At 42.1% G+C, this 23,144-nt stretch overlaps 1 protein-coding gene across 1 annotated transcript; it reads left to right on the forward strand.

Moving 5' to 3' along the window:
* Nucleotides 1–4,102: 4,102 nt before the first annotated feature.
* IGFBP3 (insulin like growth factor binding protein 3) lies at nt 4,103–21,152 on the forward strand. Its single transcript, XM_064443802.1, has 4 exons — nt 4,103–5,138; nt 8,879–9,108; nt 12,457–12,576; nt 18,815–21,152. The coding sequence occupies exons 1-4, from the start codon at nt 4,754–4,756 to the stop codon at nt 18,938–18,940; spliced, it is 861 nt and encodes a 286-aa protein (XP_064299872.1). The 5' UTR covers nt 4,103–4,753; the 3' UTR covers nt 18,941–21,152.
* The last annotated feature ends 1,992 nt before the right edge of the window (nt 21,153–23,144 follow it).

Here is a 23,144-nt window from a genome sequence, read left to right on the forward strand (position 1 = left end):
TTAACAAGAAGTCTCAATTAGTAAAAAGAAGTGTTTGGTAATTGTTTATGTAATACCACCAATATATGTCCTTTCATTATGTATGCCTCTGGTAGCATAGAAAGGGACAAACCCTGAAAAGTCTTTGCTAATGTGTAACATTTCTCAGTTCAGTTGACTTCCCAACAAAGGATTTGTTATTTCTCCCTTGGTTTCCTAATTTAATCTGCTTCCAGATTCAGGTCTCATTTGTTCAGTCACACTGAGTTCAGATTGCCATCTTCAGACAAGCAGCACAGGGTGGCATTTGTAAGGAATCCAGTACAGTTTTCTACTTTGTAAGCTTGCACACTTGGCTTAAGGAGGGAAGCTGGAAAATACCTAAGATATTCATGCCTAGCCCCAAACCAGGACCATGTCTGCAGGAAATTTTCATGAAACTACATTTTTACAGACGGGTGACAAACAATGCTGAGGTCTTAATCCTTGCCTTTGTGAAAACAGTGATCTGGAAAAGTAGCATTTAAATTAAAGTATGCATTATATCAGCTGACTTCATTGTAAATCTGAGTATTCTTCCTCTGAAAAACAAGAACGTATTGAGGAAATCCTACTATCTGCTGACTTCATAAGTTTATTGCACATAAAATTCCAAAGTATGCAAAAAGTAGAACAGAGACACAAATTAAGGGATGCTTTCAAATGTGCATTTAGCCCTCAACCCAAGATGAGCTATATATCTCTAGATTTTTGTGACGGTTTTCTTTTGGTCTGAAAGAGTTGCAAAATTACACAAGTCTTGAAGTGGCATTATATAGGGAAGCTAACATTCTTGAGAGTTAAATTGTGGGTAGTGTAACCACATGCAGTACAATGGGCCTACACTAAAACTCTTGAGTGCTCCAAAGTGTAATGTGACCATGCAGAGGAAAGTAGAGCTACTTCATCCACAACTCTGGTTCCTGTGTCTTGTTTCTGTAGCAAACACAGCCACCAATAAACAAGTACACAAAGGGTATGAGTTTAGCTAATGAACCAGAGAAGAGAGAGAGAAGTGAATATGAAGGAGGAGGGAGGATAAAGCGGAAGGGGAAATAAAGTACATCCTTTTTGTGCATCCATAAATTACACTTTCACTCTCTAGAGCAATGGGAGGAGGACGTGAGATTCTCTGAAGCACAGTGCCTTTCAGTTATTCCTCTCCTGCTCTCCATCATATAAAACTGACTGTAGAGGTTCAGTATAACCCTATGTGACTTTTGTCTCTCCCTCTTCTCCCAGAAAACCTGGATAAACAGGAAAAAGTTCACAAAGCCTCTAGAACAAACAGTAAATGTTAATGTGGAAGTTTAGAATTGGTACAGTTTTATAAATATTGTTGCTTTGCATATTTAGCCCTTGGCCTTGCCCACACAGATTATGTGGACACCATCTTGTTCCATCGATATTACTAAGGCTTGGTCTGTAAGTGTAATTTAGCTGTTAGCTATAGGTGTGTGTTGGGGTTTTTCATTCTTTTCTTTATATATCTGGCTTTCCAGATACATTGGTATCTGTCTTCTGATTGCCAAGTAGGGCTTTGAACCAAAATACCATTATAATGCAGTGCCCATTGGTTAAGACAGTGAAAACAGCTAATTGTTTAGCAAAAGCTGTTAGACTGACCTGATCTTTGAAACATCACCGCCTTTCTACTTACTTACTGCAAAGGTGATTCATCCACATATTTGGCAGCATTAATTTTCCATTTGGAGTGCTTTTTGTTCAAAGTACCTTGATGTTGCATTAACCTTTGTTTATGATATTTAAATATATATACTAAGTTCACCAACTGGGTATTTAAAAAGAAAAAAAGTGGACCACTTTTATTTGGTGAAATTGCAAATACCTTCTTGTATGAACAGGACTTCAAAATGGTGCACCACAACGTTTGTGGAATGTTATAAAAGAAAGAAGAGAAAGAAAAAAAAAAGTCTTTCTGATGGCAAGAATCAAATTTCAGCTTGATAAAAATGTACATGCCACAGTCTGAAATACAAATTACACTGGTGTTAGTGTGTAAGAGGTGTACAACTGTGCTGAAGGAAAAGGGTTGTTCTCTTTTATTCCGTCCGTCCCCTAATTCCCTTTGCCCCATTTTACTTATCTTTTCTCAGCACTTCCCCTGCATTTTTGTTTCAGTTTTGAAAGCAGCATGCCATAAAGGCTTGCCCCAACTGAAAGATGCCTGTATACATACAGTATACAGTGCTACCCTACTGTGTTACTGCTAGAGCAGAAAGAAGGCCTCCTCTTTCTGCTGGACCCAATCTGAGTTCTCCTGATACACGCTGCCAGAAAATTCCAAAGATTTTCAGACTTCATCGTCTATAAACAGTTATTAAAAGCAAAGTAAAAAGGTAACAGCAAGCTCTCCTGCAACAGTCTCAAAAAAAAAAAAAAAAGCAAACGCCAAAAACCCAACAAACCCAACCCAACCCTGAAAGCAAACATGCAGTACATTGTGCTTGATCAATTCCCTCTTTGTAGATGGGCTCGCACAGATTGAGTGATTCTCTTAATCCAATCCTGGACAACCTGCGACCTCTTTTGGTCAATTAACAAAATGAGCAATAGGACAAAAGGAACCTGAAAAGCCTTGGCACAGTCACCCATCCGGGCATTAAGCAAGGCTGATCTCTCTTCCAACACATCTTTAATTTAATTTCACGAGGAAAAGTCTCTATCTACTCTTACACCATATTCTTCACACATAAAATCAGATATTTTTTATCCTGCTATGTACTGTGCACCTTTCAAGATGGTATCTAAAAGGTATCATTACAGAATAAAGAACAGAGAAAACAAACTGAATATTTGATTCTAATTATCTAAAAAGATCTGCTTTATAAAAAGTGCAGATTTTGAAATTTGCAGCATCATGGCCAGTACCTCGAGCAATAACATATATACTCCATTCTTCCACTTGAATGTAGACATGAACAGCTGATGAATTACTGGAAGGTGAGCTTCAGTGTTAATGACGAAGGAGGTGAAAACAGAGCAGTAATCTGGCTCTTATCATTCCCACAGTGGAATGTACTTGTATAAGCCAGCATCTGCGAGCATTATTGGTTTTATTTTGCATAAGGAGCAGGCTCCTATGGCTGAAACACCAAATATAAGTCTATGTATACACCTCACCACCCCCTTCTGCATCAGCTCTCAGGAGAGCTTCAGTAAGGATAGTCACAAATTTTGGCATTGCCAATTCAGATTTTCCCCATCAATGTTAGCCCAAGTTAACAGGGGGGGCAAAATAAACCCTGTGGCAGAATTTGCAGTGTAAAATCGATGTAGGGTTTGGCTCTTGGGGTTTTTTTTTTGGTTGGGTTGGGTTTTTTTCCCCCTAGATTTGTGAGGATGTTGCAATGGAAACCGTTTTCTTATGGACAGAGGGAAAAGTTTTAAGAGTTCAGAAAACACTTTAAAAAGATAGTTCGGGGAGGCACATCCACGCGGCTGGGGCAGAACATGGACTGAGTCCTGTGCAAGAGAGCAACATCTGTGCAAAGAGTGTGTGCGTGTCTGCATGTGCGTGACTGCATGTGCGTGTCTGCGTGTGCGTGCATATAGATTTTCCTCCATCTTCCTAGGAAACGCAGCTGTCATGTGAGCTGTAAGTTCGTCCTAAGGCATGCCCTGAACCCGCGTGTGTGCGTGTGTGAGCAAAGGCACGCCTCCTCGATGGCCGGGGCTCTCAGTCAGCCCCAAAGCAGAGACGGTTGTAGACAGGAGTCCAAAAAAGGGCACTCTGCGCGAGCTTTGCTCATGTCTCATCTCCCGGTGCCAAGGAAACACAGACGGGGACACGCGCGCACACACAGCCCGCTTTTTCTTGAAACAAAAGACACACGACGTGCCCCTCTCCCCAGAGCCGTACGCCTTACAGCTGATTGCTAAGAAGTGCCCATAAACCCCCGGCACCGCCGCGCCCCCCGCCCAGCCCTGCACCGCCCTCCCAGCCCTCTGTAACCGAAACCTGGATTTGGCGAGGGCCGGCACTCCCCGCCGCCCCGCGCCGCTCGTTATTCATGGCGCGGGGCGGGCCGGCGGCCGCGGCGCTATATAGCGCGCGCCGGGCGGCGCACGGGGACAGATGGGCGCGGAGTGGTGGGCAGCGGAGGTTGGTGGCAGGCGGTAAAGAGAATAAAAAGAAGGGAACCTTGCTTTCTTAATTTATTTTTTTCCCCTCTCTATTTTCCCCCACCCACCTCCGCTCTTTCTCCATCTTTGTGAAGCGGTTTTTGGACCAAGTTTTCTTCAGACCGTCTGGGCTTGACTTTTTAATTTTTTTGTTGTTTTTGTTTTTTTTACAAGGCGTTTTGTTTTATAATTTTTTTTCCTGAGTGTTGTGTGTGGCCAAAAAAAAAAAGAGTTCGTGTCAAGCCAAGTGATTCAGGCGCTCTGCAGGGAGGAGGGGGGGAAGAAGGAAAAAGTTGCCTTTGTTGCTAGCGAGCTCTTACTACCTTTATGTAAGTGAGGGCAGGCGGCTGAAGAGAGGGTCGGCGTGCGTGTCCGGCAGCGCAGCTCGCCTGCCTCCCCGCGCCGGCTGGGCTGCGGGTGGCCGCCGGCTCCGCTCCTGCAGCCCCCTCGGAGGCGGCGCGGGTTCTGCCTGCTGCTCCGCTCCCATCCGCCCGCGGCGGCTGCGCTCCCGCGGAGGGCTCTGCCCGTGCCGCTCCCCGGCCCGGGGTGCGCGGGGGCGCCTCCCGGCGGCCCCCCTCCGCCGGTTGCCATGGTGCCGCGCCCCGGCGTGCTGTGGGCAGTGGCGGCGGCGGCGCTGGCGCTGCTGGTCCGGCGGGCGGCGGCGGCGCTGGCGGGGCCGGTGGTCCGCTGCGAGCCCTGCGACGCGCGGGCGCTGCAGCAGTGCAAGCCCCTTCAGCCCGACTGCGCTGAGCGGGTGCGGGAGCCGGGCTGCGGCTGCTGCCTCACCTGCGCCCTGCGCCTGGGGCAGCCCTGCGGCATCTACACCGAGCGCTGCGGCGCCGGCCTCAGCTGCCAGCCGCTCCGGGAGGAGGCGCGGCCGCTGCAGGCGCTGCTGGAGGGCCGCGGGCTCTGCACCAACGCCACGGCGGGCGGCAAGCTGCGGACCTTCCTCTTGCCGGGACCGCACGCTGCAGGTAAGGGGGCTGCGCCTGGGGGCGAGGGGCGACGAAGCGTAAAGAGATCGCATGCATGCGCGCCTTTTCTCTTGTTCGCTGTTTACTTGCTTTTTCTTTTCTATTTTTTTTTAAGTTAAAAGTTGCACGCAGCAGGAGCGGGGGAGGCGCGGGCAGGCTTGCTACGGACTCGGCTTCTCCGGAATGGCCCCTCGCTCGCAGCCCGGCACTGCCGGCCGGCTGCCGGTCCGTGGGGGTCTTCTCGGGCGGCCACGTAGCTGAGGATCCTTCAGGAGGGGTGCTTTTGCCGAAGGAATGGCAGATTTACATCTTTTACCTTATTATTTATGTATATTTCCCTTTCCTTCAACACGTATGCTAAGAAGTAGCTCCTCGCAAACAAGGCAGAGTTGCTCTTTTTAAAAAAAAACTTGGGGGGGGGAGGTTTGCATGTTGCTTCTGCGGGTGCGTGGGATGCCAGGCTGCACAGCCTGGATGGAGAGAGGGTGAAATCCTCGCGATTTGTCCCTAGTGTTCCTGGAAAGACGGTGTGAGAAAACTGGAGAGTGTGGACTAACTCCTGTGCTGCAGCGTGGCTAAGTCAAGGGAATGCTGAGCACCGGGGGGGGGGGGGGGGGGGGGGAAGGAGTTAAATATTCCCCTGGCCCAGGAAGGTGGTTATTCAGAACAAAGCGTTTGCACAGCAGTGTTTAAGAGGACGTTGGTCTTTTGCCTGCACTGCAAATAAATCTTTGGTCAAACGAAGCTTTCCCATACCTCTTACATGTCTTGTAAATGAGACGTTCACAGAGCGGGTTTTGTTTTGTTTGAAGAGGAAAGAACGGTTGGAAAAAGTTATGTTAGCACGCACATTTGGAAACTTAAGACAGGGAAACTTGGGATTCAGATCAAAAAAGCACAGTCCCTCTGTGCAAACATTTCATTAAACTGTTTGCTAACCAACAGCAAGTATGTTAACATTTATTTAACAGAAGAGTGTGTCAAAAGGCTTTCCACTGTTTGCATTTTTAAAAAGCCTGGATTTTTTCTATTAGGTTGCAGGGACTCTTTGGCTGGCCTCTCCTTAGCTGAGGAAGTGGCACCAGTGATCCAGTTAACTGGCTGCTATGAGAGTAGGAGATGCCTTAGTATAATTATTTATGTGCTGTTCCCAAGCTGTGACAATTTGAATGAGGGCGAGTTCAGAGGTACTCACTAAAATTTTAAATCTCATTGGAACATGGAGCAGCTTCCTTCATCACGTGAACTTGGCTCTGCATATTCATCCCTCACGTGAATTGGAAACGAGGGGCGTCTCCTCTGCACTTGAGAGCTAGTGCTGTTTAATGGAGGGGCAGTGCTTTTAGCAGTGACTGTTAGAGAAGAAAGGGGAAGACAGAGCTGGACTTTGATGAAAAACTTTCTATTCTTAGCTTAAATAGTCTAAATGCCAAGTTCCTGTTTCTGCATTCTTGGCTGAGGAAGAACTCCAATTTTGAAATCGGCAGGAGCTGTGGTTCCGTAAAAAGTGCGAAGTAGGACCCTTACAGTTCACATTCAATGAGTGAAGGTTGTAAACCTGCGGTGCAAGAAGGAAGAAGTACGCTGAACCTGTGTGACATATAGTGCCTGCCTCCTCATGGGGACCACTCCACTTTGAGCACTAAATCCAATGCTCCCTGGTACACATTCTCGTCAAGCAGGATCATATCATCTCCCCTACACACAGCTAGGTCCTGCATCACATGCTACACTTTTGGTTGTTCCTAGTTTACAGAAATTGCTAAAAATCGGTATGGGGTGGTGTATATTACAGTAGCTTCTTAACAGCAACTGTAGTAGGCCAGTGACTTACTTTCCAGTTCAATTTTTGGGGGCCCTAAAGTGTTAAGTAGTAGTGTGCATGCGCAACCCTTCTAATCTCTCTTTTGAAAGAGAGCAAGTAACTTGTGAAACTGAGTTAAGCAAATATGCTTCACAGTTTAAAATGTGGCATTACAACCATTGTGGATTGAAGTGTAATAAGTGTTATCGAAATGTGGTGGTCTATCTGAACTGAAATGACCAGCCTGGTAATTATTTAATGCATGTTAAGAAGATTTTCTACATATTTTTGGTAGAGGAGGCAAACTAATGAACTGGACTGATTTCAGAAAACCTAGTAGGTATAGTACTTATATTTAGGAGATTCAGGTTTATAACATTTTATTGTGTCATTTCTTGCAAACTTCATTGAGAACGTGGAAAAAATACCACTGTTTAAAAACAGGACATTAAACTGCCAAAAATATGTTCAAATACCACTGAGAGTCTGAGTTAAACCCACAAAAGCCAGGAAATTTAGACTTAAGACTTAAACTTCCTTAATCCATTTGCACTGGCAGTTGGATTTTCCTGGTCAATTATGTCCATTGCCAGCAGTGGCTACAGTAAAACCACCAGTACCAAGGTGTTAACTCGGATTCCTCCTCCTCCTCGTGTTCCTCCCCTGTTCCTGTGTATTGGTAGTGCCACTATACTGCCTGTGTTGAAATATTTAGTCCATGAGCTATGTGGACATGGGCTTTCAGGTTTAGCAACTGAATTTCTTCCCTTTTGTGGTTTTTCAGTGAGCCATCAAGTACTATTTTAATACAGATGTTCCAGGATGTTCCTTGCACATCAGTTATCATTGTGCACTCCCAGTATAATGTCCTTATCAACAAAAGTGGCCAGCAGCCCAGGCCGAAGCTACTGGGATGTAGCTACTTAGCTGATAGGAATATCCAAACTTTAAAAATTCCCTGGAGGAAATGCAGCCAGTTACACTGCAGGAGTCTCCTAAGTGGGAGAAATGCAGTATAGACAAATACCTCAGAAGGTACAGGAACACTGGGCTTATGCAGTGTTTTGGAAAAGTGTGCTTCTCCTGTATTTCTGTGGATGGTAGTTTAAAGAGAAAATATTTTTTGAAGCTTGTAGTGAAAGCAGATATTTGTCCTTCGACGCCATTACAGAATGAATAGCGTTTTCTGTCTATTGCCATTAAAATGTATTTTTTACACCTAGAAGAGTTTCTGATTTTAATAGCAGAATGAAAACGTGCTAGTTTTTTTTCCTTTCCTGATCTGTATGTTGCATAAAATTAAGAAAGAAAAACTTGTAAAAATAGCTAACTAGAACATGAAACTCAACGGGGAGAATTTATTGTATTAGCGCCTCTTTTTTAAAAAAAAAAAAAAAGATTACCTTCCTGGGGAAGATAAAGAGGCGCACTGCAGCCCGTAAGTCACCCAAGTCAGCCGCGTTTAGCTGAAGTTGATTAGATCAGCCGCGGGTCAGCGGTGGCGGAGGGGGAGGCTGCGCGGCCCCGGCGGCGGGGGGCTGCTGCGCGCTCCCGCTCCAGCGGCGGCCGCTCCTTGGCGGCGCAGACCTGCCCCCTCCTGCCAGCGGGCGACCCTGCAGCAGACACCGGGAGAGCGGGAAACCGGGCCAGTGGTGGCTTGCTGCGAAGGGGAGGTAGCTAGTTCTCAGGTGTTGGGCGGGTGGTACAGTGGGGTACCTTGTGAGGCTGCCAGGAGCAAGGGGATGCTTCAGTTACAAAAGTCATCGCTTGGCAACAAAGGTGCTGATGCATGCAGATTGCTAAACTGTTCATTTTTTTATACATCGCTGTTTTGTAAAGGAAAGTTAAGCACGTAGGCTTATCTAGTGGCTTGTTGCTCTTCTAGATGCAGCTGGCAGTTGTTTAACATTGTTTCTCACTGCATTTGTTCTTAAAGGAAATTCCAGTGATTCAGAAGAAGACGACCAGAGTACCAGCAGCATTGAAAATCAGGCCATCCTGAACCCTCATAGGGTGCCAGATTCCAAATCACATCCACCCCACATCAAAATAGATATCATCAGGAAAGTGCAAGCTAAAAACACACAGCGCTATAAAGTGGAATATGATTCACAAAGTACAGATACACAGAATTTCTCTTCTGAATCCAAACAAGAGACTGAATACGTAAGTACTTTCATAAATTGAAAGGTATTTCCCAGCATGTGAGTGTGCGCAAGCATGTGTATGTATATGCATGTTGTGTGTACAAGAGAAATAAATAACTAAATGGTGGTAATTGCTGTAGCCATTTAGGGCATTCTGGCTGTTTGTCTGGTAAAACTATTGGATCTGCAAGTGCAGATGATCAGCAAACCGAGTAGATCACGTTCAGAAAATGCGGAGGCCTAACACAGTGATGTTTACATTGATACAAGTATGATTTTCACTAAGTAATTTCTTCGAGATCGGAAGTTCTTTTCCCCCCTTGTAATTATCACACATTTTTGTGAGTGGACTTGAGACAGGTTTAATAGTGTGTCATGGTTCAGCCTCAGCTGGCAACTAAACACCACGCAGCCACTCGCTCACTCCCCCCACCCCTGTGGGATGGGGAAGAGAATTCAGAAGAGCAAAAGAACTTGTGGGTTGAGATAAGCACAGTTTAATAATTACAATAAAATAACAATTATAATAATGTTTAAGATAATGACAATAATGATAATATAATAAAATGGGAAAAAAAAACCCAAAACAGAAACACAAACAATACAGCCGCTCACCACCTGCTGACTGATGTTGCCTGTCCCCGAGCTGCGATTGCTGGCTCCCTCCCCTGGCCAGCTCCTCCCAGTTAACACACTGGGCATGACGTTACATGATATGGAATATCCCTTTGGTCAGTTTGAATCCGCTCTCTTAGCTGTGCCCCCTCCGCTCCTGGCTTCTTGTGTACCCGGCAGAGCATGGGAGGCTGGAAAAGTCCTTGACTAGTACAAGCACTACCCAGCAACAGCCAAAACATCTGTGTGTTATCTCAACGTTGTTTTCCTGCTAAGTTCAAAGCACAGCACTATACCAGCTAGAGTTAAGAAAATTAACTGTCCCAGCTAGAACCATGACATAGTGTCGTCATTAAATTTGGCTGCAAACAGCATTATTGGGTCATAATAATGGAAAAAAAGATGTTTCACATTCAGTGTAGCAGCACTGTGTTCACACCCCACTGTGCAAATCAAGGTAGACAAACTTAGGCTGGGTTGACGATTAGGATCTTGACTGATCAGTCATTGTTTGTATGACATGCTGAACGCTGCCTCTACTTGCAGTCATCATTTGGTGCTACTGCCTAAAGGCAAAGGCTCACGGGCACGTGAGTTACCATTGCTTCCTACTGACTCTGCCCAGTGGATTTGCAGGGCAGCCAGAGTGCAGTGATTCTGAGGGGGGAACAATTTCTCTTCCTGGACATCCTGGCTGATAACCCGGTGGTTATCCTTGTGCCTGTGCTAGATGGCCTAAAAAACATGTCTGGATATACTTCGGTGTTTCATCAAAACAGTTTTGGTGAAACTAGACGTGGCTTCCCATCTGCAAAAGGTTTTGAAACCTGTATGAGGTGGAAAGCTGTGTCTGAAGAGAGTGTGGCCTCCAAGTTAACACAGCAAGGGTGGTGAGGCTGCATGTTTAGTTTGTCACTGATGTCCAGTCATCTAGTAGAAACACTTCAGTATCTGCCTTCCAGCACGTCCTGCTCCCAAAAACATGAAGTAAATTGCCTTCTTCATGCAAAACTCCTTTTCAGAGAAAAATGAACTTTGGTAGCTCTGAGGAAATAGGGTCCTGGTCTTAATTAGGATGAATGTTTCACTGACGTGGTAGTTGGGCCCCATGAGCAAAGGCATACTGACTTGCTGAGCCTGCTGGTGTCTGTAAGAACCAGAAATAAGTCCATCCAGGACAGGTGCCGTTATCAGCAAATGCCCTTCTAGCTTTGCCTGCATGTTAGCTCTTGATATTGATCTCTCTGACTTTGGAAGCCTGCTTCAAACTAATAATTAAAAAAAAAAGCTCTTGATCTTTTTGTAGCCCTAATTCAGGACCAAATCTTTGAATGTGTGTGATTTACAGTCAACATGTCTGAGCAGTTTCCATTTTTTTTAAGGAACTGCCAATAGAAGCAGCAATTTAAAGTGCATGTTTAGAGCTTGTGAGCTTGATACTGAAAGAAAGCATATGAAAGCAGCAAGGAAGGCCTTTGCTAACCCCCCAAAAAAATAAATTTTAAACTCCATTAGAACTGTGGAGTCTGTATGCTTTCAGATACTCACATGAAAGGCACTTTCCATGAGCAAAATATTAATATTACCACTTGAAAGTAGAAATGTCATTACTTCATTAATTAAAAATGGCACCAAATGAGTCTTTGTGTTGATACAGCAACTTAAACATTTTACTCGTGCAACCAGAGAAGGGAATTTTTTCAGGTTTCTGCCGAAGTGGGCTGGTGGACTGAGTCAGTAATGTGCCCAGACAGGAATGTAGCTAGGCACAGAGTTTGTAGTCTTGCGACTCTTGAATCCCAGTCCCACTGCTGACACTGGCTGCTTTCTTGGCTGCTGGCAAAACACGGACTCCTTTGCTCCTGGTTTTCTGACTGCAAAGTGGGGCTCGTAATGCTTTATTCCCTACCTTAAAGGCTGCAGTGAGAAATAATTAGTTGTCATTTGAGACATGCTTTTAAAAGTGCTTCTGGAAGTTCCTTTTGGCTCATTGTCCTAGACCTAATCCTCACTACATTATTGTAAGCCTTTTGCAGATGGAGAAAGTGAGGCAAAAAGTACATACTTATCTAATGAGAATGCTGTATGCAGCCATTCCATTGCATGGCTCCATCAATTTGGTCCAGTTGAAACTGAGAATTGTTGTCCAAAGTTGCAGTATTTTTATATATACATATAGATTATGCCAAACTACTTGTTTTCAATTAATTCCATTTCATTGAAACTTTCAAATCCAGCAGAATCACAAAAATAAAATGGCACTAGGGAAAGATCTACCAAGTTGTCTATTTCTAGTTGCCTGCCTTCTTCTTTTCCCACTTGGTGCAAGGCCAGCTTTTCCAAACTGAAGTTATGTTATATATGAGTGATTTACATACTGGTTAAGCCTTCCTGTATGTATATGTGAATTTTGGAGTTGTCCTATGCAAGGACAGGAGTTGGACTTAATGATCCTTGTGGGTCCCTTCCAACTCAGGAGATTCTGTGATTCTATGTGGCTGTTATTTCAACTGGAAATGACAGTCTGTGTCTCAGCATAGCATAGGGACTTCGGTGTTTAGAAATCGGTTTAAGCTGAAATAATTTTGTCTGTGAATGGTCTGCCTTTTGACATATCCAGCCATCCCTTTGTTCTAATGGATTTGTTTGTGTTTGTGCTTCTTGCCCTTTAAAGATTTATTAACTCTTGTGTGAAAGACAGCATTTGGGAATGAAGTTTCATCTGTGTTTTCTAAAACATGCTTGTTAACAGGGTCCCTGTCGTAGAGAAATGGAAGACACTTTAAACCACCTAAAGATCCTGAATGTCTTGAGTCCCAGGGGTTTTCATATTCCAAATTGTGACAAGAAAGGGTTCTACAAGAAAAAGCAAGTAAGTACAGAGTCTTGATCACTTCAGTGAATGCACTACACCTTTTCTGCATCTTTGCTAAAGGATCTTGCCAGCAAGGTACGTTATGTATCATTTTACAGAAGAACTAGTTAATTTCCAGTTTTAGGACCTGATCTGATAGTGCTGAACCTTGTCAAGTGGGGACAGTGTTTTTATTTTCAGTTGGTCATGACAACAGGTTCAGCTGAGAAACTTCATACCTAATCACACATGGGTTGGCTAGTGTCCTAGATACTTATGCCCTTTGGTTTAAAAAAAGCAGTGCCTCTGTAATAACCCAAAGAGCTAAATGTTGCAGTCACCATATGACTGTAATAGATCAATGCTCTGAATTGTAAATAGCTGCTTGAGACTTCCTAGAAGAGCTGCACTGGATCATGTTACATAAAGCAAGTTGAGAAAGGCATATATCTGTCCTTTATGTGCTACACAGATCGCTTCCAAAATCCAGGTCATGTTATCATGAAAGTGATACATCTGGTAGTTACTCTGCAGCAAGGATGGCTTCTCAGCCCTCTTTGGCTCTGGGGTTGTGGCCTTTCTTGACAAACGTAGCCCTAAACTGCAGCTTTAGTTGTGTTAGGCTGAGCTACAGCAGCATTCTCCATTCAGTGCTGCCCTTGAAGCTCATTCAGAAACTTGGGGAAGTGCAAGACATGCCAGGTTCTTTGCTTAGTGTGCACATCCTATCTAATTTTAGTCTTTAGTTAGTGGCCTGCCTCTAAATGTGTTTCTTGGTATAGTTCCAAAATTTCCTGAATTCAAAAGTTTCTTTAAGATTTTCCTCAAGGAAAGCCCTCTGTAAGAACAGATTTTGTTTGTGGATCATGTTGTCTTTCCCATTTGGGTTTACACAAGTCAACCTCTCTATCTCCAGTAACCAAAGGAGCCACTGACTGTGTTACTAGCTAATGCAGTTCACTGGTTGGAAGTGAGAGGCCAATCTCTGACCAGGCAACCTTATCTTAGGAGTGGTATCTCTCCATTTTTTGGCTTCCAGCTTTCTTAGAAACAGGCTTTCCCTTTCAGGTATTCCCTGGAGCTCTGCATTAAGCTGGCAGTGTCAGGTGGCATGTTTGCAATAGGGGTGATGTTTCCAGCCTTCCCTTCTGCCATCAGCCCAGCATTGACTGCATTGTTTGACCTTTGGTGCATGCTACTGATCTTTTCTATGCTCCACAGCTTTTCCTGAGCAGGTGGTGGCAACTCCCAAGCACGGACAGAGCTTCTTTTTGTTTGGAGTTTTGAGAAGCCTGTGTCATTCATGTCCTGCTGCATGTGAACTAGCAGAGAGCAATGCTCACATCTTGGTCTGTGTTCATTTGGAAAATATATCAGACTGCTATGTAGAGTGAGGGTAGGACTGTGTTTTGTGCCTGTGCCATAAAAGCATTTGCTTAGCTACTCTAGAACACATCTGTGTTCAAGGCACACAGGTGTACTGTAGCTGTTTTCCTTCTCTAACTATTACAGAAGACCGTGGACTGGTATTTACTTTGTTCAGTGTATCTTTCTTTCATCTCTCTTCAGACTCTGAGGTTTTTGCTTCATCAGCAAAAAGGTGGTGGTTTGCATGCAGTCTCTGGCATGTGTATGTAGTAAATCAGATCCACAGTAAGCATGTATTAAAGTGCCTTACTTTAAAGGATGACTGTACTTTAAAGTGCAGTCACAGTTCTGCCACTGAGGCAGAAAAAAAGGAAATACAGAGGAAAAGAATAGGAAAGACATAATACACTTACCTAGTCTTTGTACTTAGAAGTTGTTTTATGAGAGTAAGGTGTTGGTATGGACAAAAGACACACTTTTGTCCTCTCTGTAGTGTCCGTGCTGCCTGGAGACTTTCAAACTGCTTTAGGAGAGGTTCCTGCGCTATGTGCAACAGCCTATCTGGTCAGCAGACATAGGGGATGAAGGGACACTTACATACCTGGCCTTGTCAAACGCCATGCCAATTTACACAGGTTCAGTAGTTTCAGTGGTAATTTGAGGCAACTGGGGTTATTGTAGGAGATGCCCACAAATGGATCCCATGTGAGGAAATACTTTACATGAAATGCATATAGAGTGCTTCTCCTATAAATGAACCTCAATCAACCTTAGGAACAGGCCTTCACAGGTACGGCTTACAGAGGCAGGCTGCTTCTCATATGAACAAAATACAAATCAAAGATAATGTATTTGAGTTGCCCTTGTAGAATTAACTACTAGAAAAAAGCATCAGTTTGAGAAGTGAATGAGCCTTGTCCAGACTGAATTCACTGTCCACAAGGCAATGCAACAATTGTGTTTTCTTTATCGAGCATTAACATCTAGGTCTGACATTTTAGGCACCGTGAGCAGATGTCTAATCTCATTAAAAGAATGCTATGCTATTTTATTAATTTCCTCGATTGCTATTATTAGCAGCATTCAATCTGTAATTCAGTTATATTCTGTTGTGATAACAAAATTCAGAAATAGACAGTAAATCCATCCAAAAATGAATGTGAGCTAGGAATTTTTGACTCCAGAAACAGCTGCAAAAACCACTGCCTAGGATGATAATGTAGCTAGGTGTGTGATGGTAGGAATCCGATAAATTATGATCATCCTGGAAACCAGCAAAACTCATTCAGGAGGCATCTCCCAAGTATATTTTGCCTTCCTGGTCACCTGCTCTTCCAGTCAAGTTGAAATTAGTTGTTTTTCAAGATGTGTTTGGGTATCTAGAAATTGACTTTTCAGGAACAACCATAGGGAGTAATTTGCATATGTGAAACAATTTTAAGAACATAAATTTACCTGTCAGAGTAAAACATGAAAAATATTGCACACCTTGTGTTTATATACAAACTTTTTAAAATCAGACATATCAAAATTTAGAATTCTTTGTCTCAATAAATCACACATATAAGGTTGTACTGTTCGACTGTGGTATATGGGTATATTTACATGGAATAGGTTGATACAGGTACACTTCTGCCTCAAGCATGGAAAAAAAGGTTTTTATTAAATTAGAATTATTATATGGGGCAATTACTAGAATTGCCCCATAGTTGTATACTGGAGCCAGATCCTCACCTAAATGTTAGCTGGCATCATGCCATTGAAAACAGAGCTGGGCTTGGCAGGAGCCAAAACAGCCCAAGGTATATGTCAATACTGTCTGCAGTCTGTTCTGGGACACCACAGTTAGAGGTCCATGGAGACCTCTGGGCTGACCAGGAATTCAATGGGATATACCATATGCTTTGCTGTGCCCCATAAATGCCTCTGTGGCACTTCTTTGTGGAAGGGAGAGGGGCAGGTGGCATGGAAGCTGGCAGCTGGTGTTTCTATCAGAAGTAATTACTGGCTGCACAACTTGGGCAGTTTTTCAGCTTTTTGGACTTCTGAAGTCATACAGAAGAGCTGGGCAGAGCCTTGAAATGTATGTGGAGTACAAAATTCAGAAGAGCTGATTTTTTTTAATTTTTTTTTTCCATATGAACTCTCCACCACTTCTGTAGGTAATGCAGGCTAGCTGCTTCAAGATAAAAGCATCACTTTTGAATGAGAAGTGCTTTACCATTGACATCATGGCTGGGCGGGTAGTACAAAATTGCAGACTGGAAAAGGTAAATTGTTTTCTCACAGAGTGTTACTTCAGCTGTAGAATGATCTAAAGGTTTTGTTTTCCAAAAGGGTTGTCTAGAAGAAATAAAAAAAATATTAGTGGTAGTGAAGGTGTTCCTGCAGACAGACTTCATGTTGTAGGTAATTCTGAAAATTGATTATGCAACTCTAAAAAGCAATCAAAACCTCCAACATGAGATAACTTTAATTGATCATTTGTTTTGAGAGTGATGCAAGCCTATGAATCAGCGAGAGTTGTGTAACATACTTCATATAGTACTTCTAAAAGGGGAGGCTGTGTTACTATTATTAGCAGAAATGTAGTTTCACTGCTGGAGCACCAGGCTGGCAGCCAGAAGCCCTGTGCTCTAATTCAGGCTCCATCTGTGCCTGCTCTCTCGGGAAAAACAACTCAAGAGCTGCTGCCTCAGTTTCCTTTTCTGTAAAATTTAAATGGCACAAAGGCTGTTGTTTATGAATTCCTCAGTTTTGAGCATTAAGAATTTAAGTCACTAAATGTTAAGACCGCTTAAGGTAGAGTCCAGTCCAGTTGCCACCAAAATTGAAAGAAAATTTCCCATTGATGTCAGTGGACTTTGAGCAGCCATTCATGGAAACTCTGGAGAATACACACAAGCCCTAGTTAGGCTTTCAAGACAATAAACATAAGTTTTAAAACTTATTTTTAAATATTTAGTACAGAAAACCAGCCAAACAGGTAACTAGAACTCATGTGCAGCTAACTACATAGTTTAACAAATTATTAATGTAGCTGTTCTCGCAGTAGGTTTGCGCTTCTTCAACCTCTCCTAAAACAAGCTGATACGTACTCTAAGTTTGATCTTGTCATCCTGCTGCCGTCCATTTGCATAGGGCTAATGCAGAAGGACTGCAAATTCAAAGAGAAGGCATTGTAATATTTCTGCATTGGGCGTGTTACTCAAAAATATGTCACAAGGGTAGATTGATTTGCAGTTACAGTGATTAATATTGCTTCATTTAAAATAAAATAACATGAAAACTTGTTCAGAAATTGTCTACTGTGTGATTTGCTCCCATCACTCTTTCACAAGTTCCTAACGAAGGCTGTCTACCCTACTGCATGCTGCCACAAATTAGTTGGCTCTGGGGCCAATGTGCCTGTGCAGGCTGTCCCAGGAGCAACCCATATTCACAGTTCTGTCCAAAATACCACCCTTTCACCTGAGGTCCTAAACAGGATGTGGAAAGGGTCAGGCACTTTGGGCAGCATGTGAAGCCCAACACTTGCTTGATGTTTTCTTGCATACCTGCACACGGAAAAGACACTTAGCTTTGTGAGCCACTGCGTACCCACACGGGAGATGGGGACATACATGCCTATTAGACTCTGGAGAACAAGCAGTTGAGTAGCAGTGGCAAAATTTACCTAGCTTGTACCAGCCTGAACTCTGAAATACTTGAACTTGTGAGTGTGATCTCAGATGCAGCATTTGCTCTGCTTGCAAGGTAGCCTTTACAGTGTTGAGGGACATAAGTGGCTTCAGTCTAGCTATCTTCATGTTGATGATGCAACAATGAAACCTCAGTCTTTGAAAAGCTAAGTATATTTGTGTCACTGCCCCCTTTACAAGTCTGTCCTGACTAAACGGCCACCTCTGTTAGTATTTGCAGCGAATGCTCTATCACCAAATCTCAAAACTTGAGCTGATATGGAGGCTATGTGTCGGCAATGAGGCTGACCATGGCAAACCTAGTAAGATAATCTGTCCTGGAGACACCTGTCTTTTGAGTGGGTGAAAACCTTGCACGTTCACTCTGGCAGGGTTGCATCCTGAATGCATCTGCAGCATATCATCTCCTTTAGTCTAGTTTTTACCATTCTTGGTTCCTTGGGGACAGCATTACTTACTTAGTACATACTAGACTTTATAATGCATTTTTACTGCATTACTATTTCTAAAGAAGTTCAGTGTCGTTGCCTGTCTAGTGGTAGTTTCAGGTTGGTTAGCTTTGCTGGCAAATTCCACCAGGTAACTTCTAGAGCTGACATAGGTTATAGATTAGTATATAAGCAATCTTATTTATAGGAAAATACACACGTAAAGTTCTAGTACACCTAGCAGTTGTTGAAGTGATAACTCCATTACAAAAGGATTATGTGTCTGTTAATAAATGTGAACTACAGTATTGAAATTCCTCCAGCAAACAGATGCAAGCCAAGGGTGTTTATTGCTGCAATGGCTGTCTTTGCCAGACCTGTGCTTCAGCGCAGAACAAATCTGTTAACTTTCTTTTCCAAAGATGGGTCCAAGTCGTCAGCCCGTACTGTTATAAGTAGTCCTGGTACTCAAAGGGGGCAACTGTGCTGCCTAATATAATAGGGAGTAGTTCAAAAGGCTGTTTTCTGGTTATCAGAACAATTTTATTATGGAGTAATTAGACCCAAAGGTATTGACAGGCAGAGCAGGTAAGCTTTTATTGTAATATGTTGTAAAGGTAATAAATATTCTGTTTGATTCTATCGGATATGGCCAGGTTATGGAAGTGCAGCTATCAAATGAGCAAGAATCCCTGCTATATAACACTAAGAGCGGAAAAAACAAAAATAATGCTAACTGGGTCTTTTATTCTGTTTCAGTGTCGCCCATCCAAAGGCCGAAAGAGAGGTTACTGCTGGTGTGTCGATAAATATGGACAGCCGCTTCCTGGGTATGATGGGAAGGGAAAAGGAGATGTCCACTGCTATAACTTGGAGAGTAAATGAGGGCTGGGTGCCAGCTCTTCTGGCATCTGTGCGTGGCTGCTGGACCTTGCAGAGACCTTGGAGGGGCTGGGCAAGCACTGTGGACTGCGTTGCACGTTGAGTAACGAGCTCTGTTGTCCGGTATCGATGGAGAGTCGCAGCCTCTGCGGATGCTGCTGCAGCTCACCCCACCACTGACACGTATTGGGCTTCCTATAGGATGTGTAGGGAGCTCGGAATTCCCACGTAAACCTGCACTATTGATACCCAGAGAGAGAAAAAAACAAAAGGCACTTCAGAATGGATTCAGGGAATCTCCACTGACTTTTTAAAAAATGGCCTGTGACCAATTTGATCCCGAAAGATACTGGTGTTTTATTTTAAAGAATTTATAGATTGTAAGCTTGTAAAAGTGTTAAAGAAAAAACCAAAACAAAACAAAATACCACAAGGATTTAAAGGTTAAGCTTTTTTTTTTTACAGGTCTGACAGGAAACTTATCTTCACGGGTAAAAAGTTTTATAAAAGTCTCAAAGAACTTTTTAAAGAAACTTATTTCTAAAATAAAGACATGGCTATTTTTTCTGTAAAATATATTATGAATATTCTGTTAGTCTGTATTTAATATAATTGTTTTTTAATAAACTTTATTTAAATGTAACATGTGAATACCAAATACTACACAATAATTCTAGTGTATACTTCTGTATGCAAAGAGAAAGTAAGGGTATGGAATCTTTTACAAATATGTATAGATCCATATGCATACACACTGACTATTCTAGATAAGAGAAGTGAATTTGTGGAGTGAAGGAAGTGTTTCCAGAAGATATTGAGTTTTGTTATTCAAAGCAACTACAAATACCAAGATAATTTTTTTTTTTGTATTTTTATTTTGTTGTTATTTCTAATGTACCCATCACTGAATTATGCCACTGGAAAGGATAACGGTTGCACTGAAGCTCTCAGTAAAGTTTCCTTCTGTCTGTCCTTCACTTCAGTTTGTGCAACATAGCTTACATTTCCTCCATTTCCTGCTCATGCTAATACAGAATATTGATGGACAAAAAATTGCCATTACAGTACCACCCTTTCTGTTTGCTTATTTATTTTGAAAAGCTGTATCTATTCTGTGTTGTCTTGGTACACTCTACCAAAGCACATATTCTGTACAAGGAACTCCTGTTTAAAACAATGCTGACAAGATGGGGGGATTGAGGACCCGGGTGTTGAGACCCCTGTGCTTCATTTATGCTATGCAAAATTGTTGCTTGCTTTGACTTTGGTAGAAATGATTTGCCTGTATGTAAGCATAGAATAAGAACCATGGGGTTTAAATATTTAAACCAACTGTCTGCCATGATGTTATATGTCCTTTTAATCAGAAGAGAAGTGATTTGGTTTTGTTCTGGTATGTGATGCTTTCACATAAGGAATACTTTGGCAACATTTTGAGGCTGATAATTTACTGAACTTCATGACAAATTTTGTATGACAATGAAATCAGGATAAGGAAAGGTGGCCTGTGAAATGTAACATCTCTCTGGAAAGTAATGCCATATTTTGTATATGTATTTATTTATATATTTTATATAAATATTTGATATATTTATATAAATATATAATATATTCTTATATGTGTCACTATAAATGTTTGATGTCACTGTAGAAAAAAGACGCCATCGACACTGTAATTTCCTGTTGGGTTGGGAACTGTATGGAGACTGAGGGTAGAGGGTTTCAAGTCGATGGGGCCAGGGGTTGTGCTGACGGAGGGGAGACGACAGGGCTTAGGAGCGCATTCCTCTCCTGCACCATTAATTACAAACACCTTTGTTCCTGCCAATGTCTTGAAATTCTGACATGGAAAGGTTTGGATGTGCAGCTTGCCAGGATTGAGACAGCCAGTCACCATAAATTAGATGTTTAAAGCCTTACCCTGAAATGTATTAACTGGACAGCCCTGTGTGCATTCCGCACATCTTCCTAATGTCTATATAATGAAAAGGATTCACATAATTGTTAAAATTGATATTTTTTAACCTTAGAGTAAGAAAAAAGTATACATAAAGTGACGCTTACTCCAGGCTAATACAGATTTCCTGACAGATGGTTACAGAAAGCTTTGTGAAGTGAAGATTATTGCAATATTTTTGCTGCTAATGCAAATGTAATGCCTGCGAAGATTTGTTGGCAAAAAAAATAAATTCTGGGCCTTTTTTCTTTTTTTAAAGTTGTAAACCAGTTCCTTTCAAGTAATTTCACAGGGGGAAGGAAGTTATATATACACCAATATTTGGGCACTTAACCATAGATATGAAAATAAGGGTTGGATTAACGAGTTAGCATTTAAGTTTGGTTGTGGGTTTTTTTTTTCTAAATCGCTATCTCATGAGCCTTCTGAAAAAGAAAAGCTGCTTCTCACCTAAGAAGGTGTATAGCTGCTTTTCAAGCCACATTTTGCCAGTATACAAGAAATGTTTTAACAGCCTATGGCAGTATTTCTGATTTGTGTATTTTTGTCAAGTCTTTAAGCTTTTTATGTTTTGCCCTACCATTAAAAACAATTAAATATAGAAGAGGCTGGCTAGTAAAGATCCTTAAGTGATACTAAATTCTCTAATCTGTGCATAGCACCAGCCTGATTAAAAAAAAATGCTACATCTCAAGGAACTCAAACTGACTCAAGCAGGCAATCTGTCACATGAATTATTTAAGAAATTGCATTCATCTCCTTTAGTGGTACTAATAGTCTTTGGTATATAACAGAAAACATACAGCTGTAAGGCTAAAAAAAATTGTGTGATTGTGCAAGTCAGTTTGGTAATTTTGATTGCAACAGATGTCTTTAAAACAAAATATGTCAAAAAAAAACCTCACCTGTAATTTAAAGCTTCCACTTTTTCAGAAGTTGCCTTTTAGATATTTTTTACGAGCATAGTTGATGGCACTACTATCGGATACTTACTGTTGTCTATCTGACATTCCTGGCAGCTGGCATTCTTGGTATGAAATGAAAAATAACATTATTTCCCACCCCCAAAAAAACCCCACTCTTCAAAATGAAGAGAACCAGTGGTCACTTCTTCCTTTTTGGTTTTTTAACATTCCTATTTCTATGAAGATGGGTTCAGTTCAATAGACAAGTTGTCATTCAAAGATTTTTATCATGTCTGTGGGAGCCAGGCTGCAATTCAAACAAAAATATCTGTGGGCTACATCTGAGCAGCAGAATGTGGGCAGTACAAAGCAAATGTATGGGTCAGTATCAGTTCAGGGTAAGGTCTCTCTCCATGTACAGTTTAGAAATGTTTCCTGCTAAGAGCTCCAATGAGTGGAGGACTTCGGTTTTGGTGGCAGAAATGGAACCAATGCATTAGAAAAATACGTCCTGATTTGGTGCCTTCGCTGCCTTCAGCTCAGCTGCTTTATTTTTTTAAGTGAATATTTGTCAGCTTTTTTTTTTCTTATTTTTAACAAGCTCTTTCAAGAATCTCAGGTGATCTGGGTCAACATTATGAAGTCTCAGAAATGTCCTTCTAACTGCTAACATTACTTACACATCACATATTTGCATGGGAAGGCTCTACAAAAACTTAATGTATATACTGCAAAAGTTGCTAATTTCTTTTTGAACATATTTCATCACTAGATGCTACATAGGTACCATATGTACCCAGACTGATGTGGTAAGTATTTATTTTAACCAGTGTAAGAAATAGTTGTGTGTATCCCTATAATAGACCAGAAAGCAAGGTAAACTTGCCTGCAGGCAGCTCTATTATCTTTCAAACCATTTGAGAAAGTTCCCCTTTTTAATAGACCTACTGTGCTATAGTCTTTTGAGCTCAGAATATCCTTTTCCACCTTTTTGGCATGCACGCCCTTCAGGGCATAATGTTTGCTATTTGTGCACAGGGGAAGGAGGCTTCAATGAATACCAAAACCACAGAATTAATTAGTTTTTAATACAGTCTGAACTTTTTATGACTAAATTCCACAGAAACCTTAACACAGCATAATTTCTTATTGAACTGAGCCCTAAATTTAAGTAATGGTTTTACAAACCTTTTGGGAAAGAATTTTTTTGGTATCTCTAGTCACTCCCTAAAACTGTAAGCAAGGATGGCTCCACAGAGATTTTACGTATTAGCAATAGAAACTATATTCGAAGTATGAAAAGTTCTGAGCAATTTTCCTGGATGACAAAGTGTATTAATATTCA

The sequence above is a fragment of the Phalacrocorax carbo genome, chromosome 2, assembly GCF_963921805.1.
Source record: "Phalacrocorax carbo chromosome 2, bPhaCar2.1, whole genome shotgun sequence".
Taxonomy (NCBI): domain Eukaryota; kingdom Metazoa; phylum Chordata; class Aves; order Suliformes; family Phalacrocoracidae; genus Phalacrocorax; species Phalacrocorax carbo.

What these genes read in the sequence shown, in the direction of transcription:
- IGFBP3 (XM_064443802.1), top strand. Translation starts at nt 4,754, where the DNA reads ATGGTGCCGCGCCCCGGCGTGCTGTGGGCAGTGGCGGCGGCGGCGCTG. An exon ending in GCCGGGACCGCACGCTGCAG is followed by an intron (nt 5,139 to 8,878) that starts GTAAGGGGGCTG and finishes TTGTTCTTAAAG; the next exon opens with GAAATTCCAGTGATTCAGAA. An exon ending in GGTTCTACAAGAAAAAGCAA is followed by an intron (nt 12,577 to 18,814) that starts GTAAGTACAGAG and finishes ATTCTGTTTCAG; the next exon opens with TGTCGCCCATCCAAAGGCCG.